Raw genomic sequence first — 12,136 nt, forward strand, 5'->3', positions numbered from 1 at the left:
TTATGTTGTTCATTGCACTCACTGGTTTACAAGAGTGAATTAGATTATTTAACTAGGTTTTTCTTAAAGGGAAGATGGGGCACTTCTGCATTTGAGAGAAAACACTTGAACTGCATTCATCTGGCCTTTAGAATAGCACATATCACAATTATGTTTCAATGTGACGCGCTGGAGAGCCATAAGGGCAATTTCAAAATAGGGCTGAAGCCCCGCCTCCTTAGCCTTGGGCAGCCTAAGGATCCGTCGATGACGTCACGTACAGGGACTGTCTTTCGCGTTCACTCGCATTTAACAATACTTGTGCAGCAAATAGTTTGGGTGCTCGGGTTCACGGGGTAAAAATACGCTATAATTCACTTCTAACTCATTTTTTTCAAGAAGCTCCATAGCTTCCCTTTAAGTGTATTGCCATGCCTCATGTACATAGGTCTGCACAGCGGGGGGGGAGAGAGAGGGAGAGGAGGAGGAGGAGGAGGAGGAGGAGGAGGAGGGAGGGAGGGAGGGAGGGAGGGGGAGGGAAGGGAAAGGAGGGAGGGAGGGAGGGGGTTCTATATTTGTTGTGTAACACAACAAATATAGAACCTTACTTAATTTGTATCTCTCTAGTCTCATTGAGGTCGGCCATAACACATGCCCCCCCCCCCCCCCCCACCCCCCCCTGCCCTGCGCACGCCTGTGCTAATGTGTGCACAGGAACATGGTTCTTTCTTCATGTACATTGCATCGAGAAACCAAAAAACAAGCTATATCAAATCTAGCACCAGGGTAATGAAGAGAAGATTAGGCACCATAAACTGTAAAAATTCCATTTCAGTATCAAAAATAATTTTTTACGAAATTTCCCTTGGCACGTGTTCTCTTAATGCTCTAATTGTTAAGATGCCTCATTGCAGATACTTTTAGTATGTTTATAATGTACCATTAGCGGTGCGTAAAAGTTGTTTTTCCCAATTATGAACAGTAAAGGGCAGGTACATTGGTATAGAGGTACCGGCATGTTCTACAGGCATGGAGGGCTTGCGACAGTACCGATACTGCAAAAGAGTTTCAAGAGTGTATAATACAGCCTCTGCAGTGCTGGTATGCTGCCATTGTGGCTGTGAACTGAGTTTTCTGCGTGGAATTTTGTTACAGGTTTGTAGGACGTCCTGGGAAGTACAACTTGTTCCTCAACTATCAGCAAGAGGAGGTGAGTATTTCTTCCTCCATGTATGACAAAAGTATGTAGTAAAACTCAGTGCCGAAATGAATACAGTTCGAAGAAGTACATGGTACACAAATTACCGACTGGCAACTGAAGCTTCTGATGAGAAAATTATAAGACGCTAGAAAGGAAACAATATCTAAAGTAGAACATATTTGCTATACCACCTGGGTCCCAAGAGCCCCATTCATTTGTCATTCATCAAACATAAGCAATCTAGCTGCTTTTTTCTTTATTTTCGGACAAATGAAGGGAGTTGCTAAGGGTTTGGCCACGGCAATAATAGCTCTTACAGTTACTCCAGAATGGCATCAATAAAAAAAAACAAAAAAACATAAACGCTTCAGTTTGTGCACTTGGCAGGTTCCCGATTGTGTTCCTGGAGTTAATATCAATAATAATAAGTCGCTGGCAGAGCCAACCAACTTGCCTTTGACTCTACCAACATCAAAAACGACTAGACGGTGGTTTTAAAAGCGCAAAGGACTAAGAAGAGAAGAAGGGGACAGGACAGAGCGCGCAGAGATCAAAAACGATGCTGTCAAGCGACCGATACTTTGAAACTTCAATATTTACAAACAAAACAATACGAATATCTGCGTGACCTCTTACCTCAAAAAAGTGGTTCCTAAGTGGGGGCCCACGAAGCCCAGCCTGATCAGTCGAGCCCGGCAAGAAAAGTTGTCTTTTCTCAGATTGAGAAGAAATATTCCAATGTTCGGGTGAGTTTTCTCGTATATATGTCAATAAGAGAAGTCTACTTCACACTATCCCTTAGTTATATCCATTTATTAAATCACTATCATAATTAACCTATACCTTCCCCTCACCACCAATGGGGTCATTTATCATCCCAGCCAATCTACAAGGGGATCGCGAAACATCACTGCCATTTCCTTAAAAGATGGCACACGCTTTCTTAAAGACATAGAACGGCAAGCGCTTCAAAGTTTGACAGATGCTCGCTTTAAACCAACGAGGACAAGGGCAGACGAGATTCAACTCCGCATCCATACGCAACGTCTCGGATCCAGAAGCTTCTTGAAACTGCCTTAGACCCAAGCCAACATCCAAGGGGGAAGATGTTGTCGGGAATCTTATAGCCGACCTTGTTGCACACAGTGTGGCGCCGGGGGCTGCTTCCTGGAGCTGTCGATCCAGCTGGCGATCATCATGGTGGGCAAGCAGGCGTTTGGGGCCCTCTCGGAGCTGGCACTGCCCTACGCCATGCGGCTCTGGTCCCACCTGTCCCTGATCAGGGGCACCCCCAAGGACGCCCGTCTGCCCAAGGAGCCCTGGGAGAGGGACTACACCCTGCCCGACATGGGCACCACAGGGCTCTTCCAGGGTGAGCCAGAACCGTCGTGCACCTTGAGGGTATTTCTGCAGGGTGTTTCTGAGCGCTATTCAAAGTGTTTGGAAACTTTTCACAAAAGTGTCTTTAGGTGGTGCATATATCATACTCAAATGTTACGAGCGTAGGTTTCAGGAAAATGGCTAAAATGGTCCGTTTGACGCTGCTATACTCACAGATGGTACCCCACATGCTCAAATCCGCCGAATCTGCTTTCGGGTATTCACCTCATAGAAGCTTTCACGTTTTTGCTTTATGTCGCGCCGTCTGCCGTTTAACTCCATGTGCTTAGGAAAAGAATGGGATCGTGACATCCGACAACGCGACACTCTGGTTTTTGTGAGGTCACTTATTGCCTCTTCGGAACCACTTTTGATGCGTGGGCGGGATGGGACACTAAATGCACCAGGCGGAGATTCGTTCCAGACACCGTAGTAACACGCGTGAAACAAGTTTTTAGAGTTTTGCAGGATGCTCCCAGCTTTCTCCCTCCAAAAATGAAAGACTTACAACTCCCTGTAATGCCGAATTAGAGCGCAGCTCTTGAGGAGGGGGAGGAGGAGGAGGGGAGGGTATGGACGGGACAGTTTGCCCCTCCTCCTCATCCATACCCTTTCCTCCTCCCTCCTCATCTACTCCTCCCATGCTCCTCGCCTCCTCCCCCTCTTCTCCTCCCTCCCGCACGGTGCATTATGGAAAACGTCCCATACTGCAACGCGCACATCACCACGTTGCATTATGGGACATTTCCCATAATGCACCACGCAGTGACGCCGACGCGTTACGCCGACGGCGATGCTGCTCAAGCCGGAAACGGGCGCGTAAGAGCTGCGCTCTAAAAAAGAAAACTTAATTCCACTCCAAGATGTTTTTCTAAAAGCGCGCCGTATGCGGTATAAATTGTGCAACACGCTTGGAGGAGCACATAGTTTCCTCCGTAGTCTATCCACATTTGGGGCCATTCTGTGCTTGCAGAATACCTGGAGATGATCCTGCAGTATGGCTTTGTGACGGTGTTTGTGGCGGCGTTCCCGCTCGCCCCGCTGTTTGCCCTTCTGAACAACACGCTGGAGATCCGGCTGGACGCGCTGAAGCTCCTCGGCTCGTACCGGCGTCCCGTCGGGGTGCGGGTGCGCGACATCGGCATCTGGTACCGCATTATGGATTCCTTGGGCAAGCTGGCCGTCCTCACCAACGTGCGTGCACTGCCTAGCCCAGTTTCGCTTGTCGCCCCAATTCTCCGCAGGCACCCAACACCTCCGAGATAGCAAAGTGCCGAGTTTTTGGCACAAAGTGCAGGTCTCACGAATGCTGCGTCGGCACATTTCCGGCATTCTTGTTATTATCTCTAAATTCAAAATAGCTATTAAGAAATGGACAAGTGAAGGTTATGTCAAAACCAACTCAACTTTTTTTTTTTTTTTTTGCTGTTTGAGTTTTTTGGCATTCGTTTCACACCATCAAGCTTCCTGTAACCCGTCGGGAACAAGTTGCACGTATAACAGCATTTGACGTCATGTTTTCAGTATTACATTAAATCCTGTCGGTCCAAATCTAAATATTCTAAAAATCTAAAAAAAAAAAAAAAACGCATTTTCACGTGGTGAATGATTTTGATTGGGGCAAAGCTCTGGGGGTGCTGATACGCTGAGCCGCAGCATGCCGAGCTTTTTGTTCGTTTTCATCCATGTCAGAAAGAGAATGTGTGGTATGGAACGTGGTTATATACACATTTGAGCATTTGACCGCAGCGCCCTCTCGTCTATAAACGTTGAGCCAATGCATGCAAAGTTTAACACAATTATATACGCATTTGACCGCAGCGCCCTCTCCTGTATAGACGTTGAGCGGCTACATGAAACGTTTCATCCATGACATCCCCAGCTCTTGAGTTACTACCACATCTCAGAGCCCCCTACTCGTCCCGCAGTCGTGGCCCAGTGGTTAAGGCAATGGACTAGAAATCCGTTGGGGTCTCCCCACACAGGTTCAAATCCTGTCGACTGTGCAAACCTTTTTTCTTTTTTTAAGAAGACAGATGGGTTGGCAATCGATGTGAGCACGGACATTGGACAAGGCTGGACCCTAAGGAGCTTTGCCCCTAAAAAATTATTGCGATTAGATCAAATATGGTTTTATTACTTTGTTGAATGAATTTTGAGTATAATCAGTGGCTATAAAAATTTTTCTGAGCTTCCTTTTAAGGGTGCTTTGGAAAATATTTTGAGCTCTCTCAACTATGGTAGCAACATTTTTTTTAATGCCCGGACTTTACCCTTTTTGGCATGCTATTTAGTATCTCCAAACTCAGGATAATTGATGTGAAATTGGCAACTGAAGGAAATGCCATAACCAATGTTCCAATATAGCCTCATTTTTCGCTGCCGCGACGTCATTGGCAGGCAGGCAGGCTTGCAGTCGAGCACGCCGCCTAGAAAACAGCACAATCGTTTCGTGCTTCTGCGTGAATTTTTTGGAGTGAGCTTTCAACACATTTATTTGAAGCCATCAAACTTTTTGTAATCAGTTGGGAAGAGATTCTACAGCCAAAAGAGTGAACTCCTGCCTGCTGCTGGCCTCACTTTTCATTGTTGCCACTCTGAAAGAAAAAGAAACAATAAGAACTGAAATTAAAAGTTAAACAAGTTTGCAAAAAAAAATTATTATTTCCTCCTAACATACGGGTTTTTAGTGGAGCAATGTTTGTCGGTGTGTTCAACCTATCTTGAGGCAGATCGGGGACGGCGAAAGAAAGAATGCCGTAGCTCCCCTTTGAAAGTTGATGTGGCGGTGCAGGCAGTGATCATTGCCTTCACCTCGGACCTGGTTCCCCGGATGTACTACCGCTGGAAGGTGTCTCCCGAGGGGAGCCTGGAAGGCTTCGTGGACTTCAGCCTGTCCTACTTCGACGTCCGAGACTACGGGGAGAACGTGCGGCACGGCAACACCTCCGGGCTGCTCGGTGCTCGCTACTGCAGGTGGGTGCATGCTCATTCGCCACCATGCCCCTCGGTTTTCGTCGCATCCCGAGGCGTGCCTTTTTTTATTAAACGTAGTGAAGTAGAGACAAGAGCAGAATTCGGAAAATTGTAAGCACCAATGGTGGTGGCCTCGAGACATAGAACGAGAAAGAGAGCGACAAAAAAAAAAAAAGTGGAGAAGGAAAGCGGACAAACAGGTTAGGCGTGTTCCTTTTGCTGCAAAGAGTTGAAGTTGTTTGAGTGTTCGTCGACTTCATTTATTTTTATCTGACGCATGACACCGGTGTAATTATGCAAAATAAAGCTGAAAGAATGCTAGATACATTCCTTGCGAGCGACGTCTTCCTGCTTTGCGGATATTAAAGTGTCGTCAACAATATGGTTTTATCCAGACCGTCGATGTCGGTGTCTATGCCCCACCGTTCCGAAGCAGCCGGAATGCATGGGACCTTTCCCTCTGGATTATTACATTAAATGTCTGGTTAAGCGCATAGTATTTATGGGGCTAGCTCCTGGGTTTTTTGCGCCCATGCCTGGGATGTGGCCTTAATTGTGACGTTCCAATGTTCGCAACAGTCGGTCTCTGACTACGGTGCTGGAACGGTGACGAGTCCTCGGAGGGAAAGCACTCGAGTCATTGTTTTTCTTGCACGAGATTGCGACATCACGCGATACTGTGATTTTACGCGACATCGTGTGTTGACATTAGAGCTTTTTTAGAGAACCATTTTTGCACAAACGATACAATGCGATCAGCTCTCCGGTATGGGCAGCGCATGCACGAGGTCACTACTGCCTTATCGTAGTCCAATGTCTGAACCATAAGTTATGATTGGGTGGTTAAAGCGGCAGACATCAGAAGCGTCTTGACTCGTTTATAGAACGGCTGTTTCACTGCAGGAAAAGGCTTGCCGAAGCTTCAAACGTAAATGAAAGCATTTGTGGTAGTGCCTCGAAGAAATGTCATGGTGGCGGTGAGAGAATCAAGTAGAATTCACGACAAATGAAACAGAATGCACACGAAATGTGAATGAGACATTAACGCTTTCTTAGAATCATGTTCGTTTGTCTCGGTTTGTGGGGATGCGGATAGCTCAGTTGGTTGAAGTGCCGCTCTCCCATTTGGATGAAGGCGCTAATGACACGGGTTCAATCCCTATCCGGGATTTGCAGCGTGGAGTGAAGATAAGCTAGTCGGCTTCCTGCAAGCGCAGTTGACGTTGCACATCCACTTCACCCATCAACGCAAAGTCGAACATCCAGTCTCGTTATCAACAATTACCTCCTTTTTGGGTAGCCATGTCAAATACAAAAACTTTTTCTTAGTCTTTCTAGCCGAATAAAGCCAATTCGACTCAAATTCGAGTTTGTCAAAAGTTCCAGCACTATGATTGCCGAGAATATTGTTTGCTCCTTTAGCAGACAAACTGTTCAGTCACGGTGGTGACGCCGCCGCCACATTTATCGCTCCCATTCTAGCAAAATGATACAAAATAATTTGAGTTCCACAAATTTGGCTTGAGGCTATTGCTGGAGAAGGAAACTTTTTCCTTCAGTCCTGTGAAATTACCAAGCACTCGTCCCCCAAAAAAACATGCCCTCTCTTTACCCACTTTACAAAACCTTTGTGCATTTCCATTGCCAAAGGGCATGACCTGCACCGATTGTCTGCAAGTGCGGTTCTCTAAAAGCCATTTCATGGAAAATGATCAGTTCAAGCTCCCACCTCTCGATCCGAGGTACCAATCGTTTGGTCCATCAACCGTGTTTTATTCCAATTCCCTAAAGGTCACATGATCACACCCTTTTTCATGTTCATGTGACATCGAATGAGTCTGTGACGTCGTACCAGCTTCGTTCGGTTTACTTGCACCGGTGCAGAAAAGTGTAGGGTGGTGTACTTCCGGTCGTATCTCAATACACTTGCCGGAAGTACACTGCCTTACACTTTTCTGCACCAGTGCAGGAGGTGCAAGTAAATCGAACGAAGCTACTGTCATGCGACATAAAGTCAACATGGTCAGTTTCTCTGAAGAAGTGATGCGACCAGTAAGTTCAGTAGGTCCATTTGAACCACCGATCATGTCCAAGAAGTCAGATGACCTACCAGTCACATAAAGGCCCGTTCACATACAGTAATATTCCTCGTTATAACAAAGTCAACGTGACGACAAAAACATTCAATATAAGCGGTAATTCGATAAAAGCAATAGAGCCAAAAAAACAGTGCCAGCAGCCTTGAAGGCAGACGGGAACACTGCAGAACGTTCTGACCGTATTTTAATCAAACAAACCTTGGGTATGAACATCTCGCAAGAGCTTTACCGAATAAAAAAATAATAAAGTGGAGTTTGCCATTAATTCCATCCGGGCATCAGTCCTCCTCGAACTGTTCCAGGCATTGCAAGAACACTGTCACCACCGCCGCACTTCACTTTGTTTCGAAGCAGCCGTAGGATGTTTCGAGTCTCCGCAGTTGTCGGAGCCACTCAGACGTCATTTCGTGTTTACCCTGGTCGCACGCAAGGTCTACAATCGCAGCATCTGTGGCAGGAGCAATAACAAGAATGTCCGCATTGACAAGCGCGAACGAATCAAAGTTATCCTCGGTGGCTTTGCCAACATGTTTTCACACACTCCTATAGAGATTGTTGCAGCTGTGGAAACCGTGCGCCGGCTCGGCAAGCATGCTCGCGAGAGAAAATCCGACGTGCGTGAAGCAGTTGGTGATCTTTCGTCTTCGGATTCGGGCGCACTTTCTGCTTCGTAACAAACTTCTGGAACCCGTCCAATATGCCTCTCTTGTCCTGCAAGATAATGGATAGTGCCGAACAGCCGATGCTGGAACGATGAATTCTTTGGAGATTTCGGACTTGAGCTGGCCACTTTTCTCAACCTTGCAGATATAAGTGACTTTCGGTAAACACTCCCAATCTCCCATACGAATTGTGCGCGTGTACTATGCCGCAGGCGCGCACGTCGGGACCATTCTTTCTGTCTCCATTGCTTCCATGACTCGATTCTGACAGGAGTCTGGCAGCGTCGGCCGCGGACGCCGTGAGTAGCGTCAGAATGTTGACGCTGCTCCCGCTGTTCCCTGCCCACGTCGGTGCATTGGCATCGGAAGCTGTGCTCTGCCAGCTCTGCGCGCTCTGCCCTCCGTCACCCGTTTACTTATTTTCCCAGTTTGCAGTTTGCTTTGGTGGAGAAAGGGGGAGAGAGTCGGGGGATGCAAGGATCTTCATGCGCCTCCTTGTAGTCCTGCATGCTTTCAGCACCTAGACCTTCGTAATAAGCGTGTTCGGCAGCCGATACACTTCGAATAATCCGGTTAAAAAATGCATGCATTTCAGTTGGGACCACGTTGAACTTCAATAAAAGCGATAATTCGAAAAAAGCGACTTTGTTATAACGAGGGATTACTGTACTTGCGTTTGCTTTGGATTGTCTTGTTGCAATCTCTTACGATGAGAAAGCACACTCACATACTGGCGCCGTCTATGATGTGACCCTGGAACTCTGTTTCACTAGAGCGAAGGTTTTCCAGTATTTGCAAGAGCAAATGTATGTATTATTTGTGAGAAATAGATTGTTTATAACAAATTTGCCAAAAGTTTTTCGAACCAAAAAAGAATGATGCACGAAAAGGAAGCATACGGAAACCGCAAGTTTTTCATGGCTCCCCCATGGATGGCTCCAGTGTGTTCTCTCATCGTGAGAGGTCTTAAAGCACATGGTCGTATGTGTGTGAACTGCAGCCTCAACGTGTTTGTCGGGGAAAGTAAAACAAGCCCGGGTGTTGCGTGCAGGTATTCAGACCACCGGACACCACCCTGGGTGGAGAACCAGTACAAACGGACAGCCCAGTACTGGGAGATTCTTGTCTGGAAGTTTGCATTCGTGGTCATCTTTGAGGTGGGTACACTCTCCACCACACTTTGCCTGTCTGGTAACGTGTTTGAAAAAACTGCCAATTTGTAGCTTAGAAGTTGGCTCACCATATTCTGAACCGCACGACCGGTAGCTGGCTCACCAAATCCGTCGCAGCGACTGTAGTCCCATGCAACATCCAAATAGAAACTAAAGAGGGACTTGGAGCGAAAGTTCGTGCTGCAGAACCCTGTGATGATGCATTCAATTCCCACCCCTGCCCATTTCGACCTAAATGGGTGTCGTACCAGCGTGTGGTCATGTATCACTACTATGTGACTGTAAAAACACAAACATAATTTTTTTTTTTTTTTTTAATAGAAACGAGAACAGCATTCAAAGAACAGTACAGTACTGGTTTCCATACAGATGGGCATTGTACCGATGTGCAGTCGTGTCATCACTTTTGCAAGATGTATAATTAAACATTATATGCAGTAAGAAAAGTATACAAAGAACAGATGCTGTGGGCAGCATTTGGTATTTACGAGTTACCCTGACTGAAAAACATTTATTCCTGGCAATGAGCATTCATTTCTTCAGTTAGGCCAGGCACATTTCCAGTACATCTGATCTTCAAGTGCTGACGTTCGTACCATCAGCAAGGTCGCTTAAGCGTTTTCATTGTAATGTCACTGCTTATTGCCACCTTCTAAAATTGTAAAAAAGGTACCAAACACATTGGTACTGGTCTTGAATCTGTAGTTACCAAATGCACTTGGAAAAAAAAAATTATTTTTCTCACTGTTTTTTTTTTACCTAGACTGGTCATGAAAATTATCATTGACACAAATAGTTTGGTCAGTGGGTTATTTGATGTGGTATATTAGATGTTTCTTCCAGACTAATTCAGCCTGGAAGTAATATTGATGCACACGACCATGTAGAAAATCAGGCCATTGACACGACAGAAGGATTCACGGAGACCAGCAGTAATTCTGCTTTCATCCCACGCTGTAGGAAGATGTTCAAAATACCGACTAGAGATTATGCCCCCACAACTAGAAGAAACATGCACACCGCCATGAGCACGCTTAGAACTAGGGATGCCGCGAACCACCCTAGGTTCGAATTCGAAAGGTTTTGATATTTTCTAACCGAACTGATGTTCGATTTCGATTCAACATTTTCGACCGTAGGGAGTTTCAAAATCGAAAAATTCACAACTTTCCAAAAGCGTGGGGTTTCAAATTCAAAAAGTTTGAAGCTTTCACGGTTTCTAAAAGTTTGGGTTCGATTATTTCGAATATTTGTTTATTTGAAATTCGATAAATTCAAAGATTTTGAACTTCCCTAATTTGAAATTCGAAAGATTCGAATGTTTCACATTTCTTTGGATCTAAAATTCAAAAAATTCGAACGTTTCGAATTTTTAAAGGCATAAAGTTCGATAAATTCGAAGATTTCGAATTTTTTTCTACATAAAGTTCGAAGGTTTTGATTCTCTTTTAAGGCTAAATTCGAAAAAAGAAAAAGAAAAAAAAGAGAACTTTGAAGGTTTCCGATTTCTTTGAAGTCCAAGTGCACAAAGTTCGAAGTCCGGTTTTCAAGTTCCGTCACAGTTTCAGTTGCAAATAACGTTTTCATGCCTCACTGGTTTTCACGAAATCAGGTTTAGAAAAGTTTGGGTTTGATATTTAGACTGCGCGAAGTTGGTCAGGCAATTAAATGAGACGACGAGTGCCCCGGAAGTGCTGGAATATTTGTCAGTGCAGTGACGTGTAACAATAGATCAGTAATTGTGACCGCCAGCCCGGGGTGGTCATTAATGTGCATTACGAAGTAGTGATCCTACGAACGCACTGTTTAACGATACTCATCCAGTTCGAAACGGCCAGGGGCAGGCAGGTGGTTGAGGTTCAGAAAAACCTTGAAGTAATCTGGCAAACTGCCCCCTACCCCTTTGCACGCTGGTAGTAATCTGATCGAACGCCGCCCGAGTGACGCTGGCATATAGTAAGTTTAGTTTGTACATGATGCAAAATCCTGAGACTGGGAATGAAATTTGAAAGAAAAAGTGTAAGAAGACAGAAAAACGGGGACAAAACAACGTCTCAAACTCAACTCAGCTGAAAACTCAGCTCAGGACAACGTCTCAGACTCACAGTGATGTGATTGCTGCGCCAATTGCGCCAAACTGCGCCAAGGGGCTAACCCTGCTACATCCTGCTACATTTCGCCAAAATATGGCTAATCTGCGCCAAGCCTGCGCCAAAGGACCAATTTTGATCGCCTTTTAAAAACGAACCTAAACTGAGAACCGTGAGCTAGGCGGCACAAGACGCCGCCCGACACAAAGTACCCTGCATCAATCGTGTAATCGGTCTTGCATGATTTTTCCCGCCGTCTCGCGTTTCGCGCTCTTGTCGTCTCGGAAATCTCGCCTCGCGTCTTTTTTTCTTTATTCTTTTGTCCGGACGCTCCTACGTTAGTGTGCTGGGTGCCAGACATGCCGTCATACTGTGAAAGAAAACCATGTTTTTGCGCGGCGAGAGTTACTTTGTGAGCTTAAGCGCTCTCGCGACGTCGTGTGTTGCCGTCCCCACGTCGCTGCAGATATGGCGCTTTCTAAACTGAAACGCATCGACATTCCTGCTCTTGTTTAAATCATATGCTGCTGTACAAATCTCTCTAACTGAATCAATGCTTGGCGAAGTTTTGATTACC

The 12,136-nt window shown here is 45.7% G+C and overlaps 1 protein-coding gene across 1 annotated transcript in view; it reads left to right on the forward strand.

Annotated features, from left to right (window-relative positions):
- The window catches only part of LOC8044051 (anoctamin-1), a 45,515-nt gene that overhangs the window by 28,823 nt on the left and 4,556 nt on the right, over positions 1-12,136 (forward strand). The window contains exons 13-17 of the mRNA XM_029966928.3: positions 1,135-1,189; positions 2,327-2,552; positions 3,534-3,754; positions 5,355-5,536; positions 9,349-9,454. Of these exons, the coding sequence (XP_029822788.3) occupies positions 1,135-1,189; positions 2,327-2,552; positions 3,534-3,754; positions 5,355-5,536; positions 9,349-9,454 (790 nt within the window). The remainder of the gene's footprint in view (positions 1-1,134; positions 1,190-2,326; positions 2,553-3,533; positions 3,755-5,354; positions 5,537-9,348; positions 9,455-12,136) is intronic.

This window comes from Ixodes scapularis, unplaced genomic scaffold (genome assembly GCF_016920785.2).
Source record: "Ixodes scapularis isolate PalLabHiFi unplaced genomic scaffold, ASM1692078v2 PGA_scaffold4__175_contigs__length_147842914, whole genome shotgun sequence".
NCBI classification, from domain to species: domain Eukaryota; kingdom Metazoa; phylum Arthropoda; class Arachnida; order Ixodida; family Ixodidae; genus Ixodes; species Ixodes scapularis.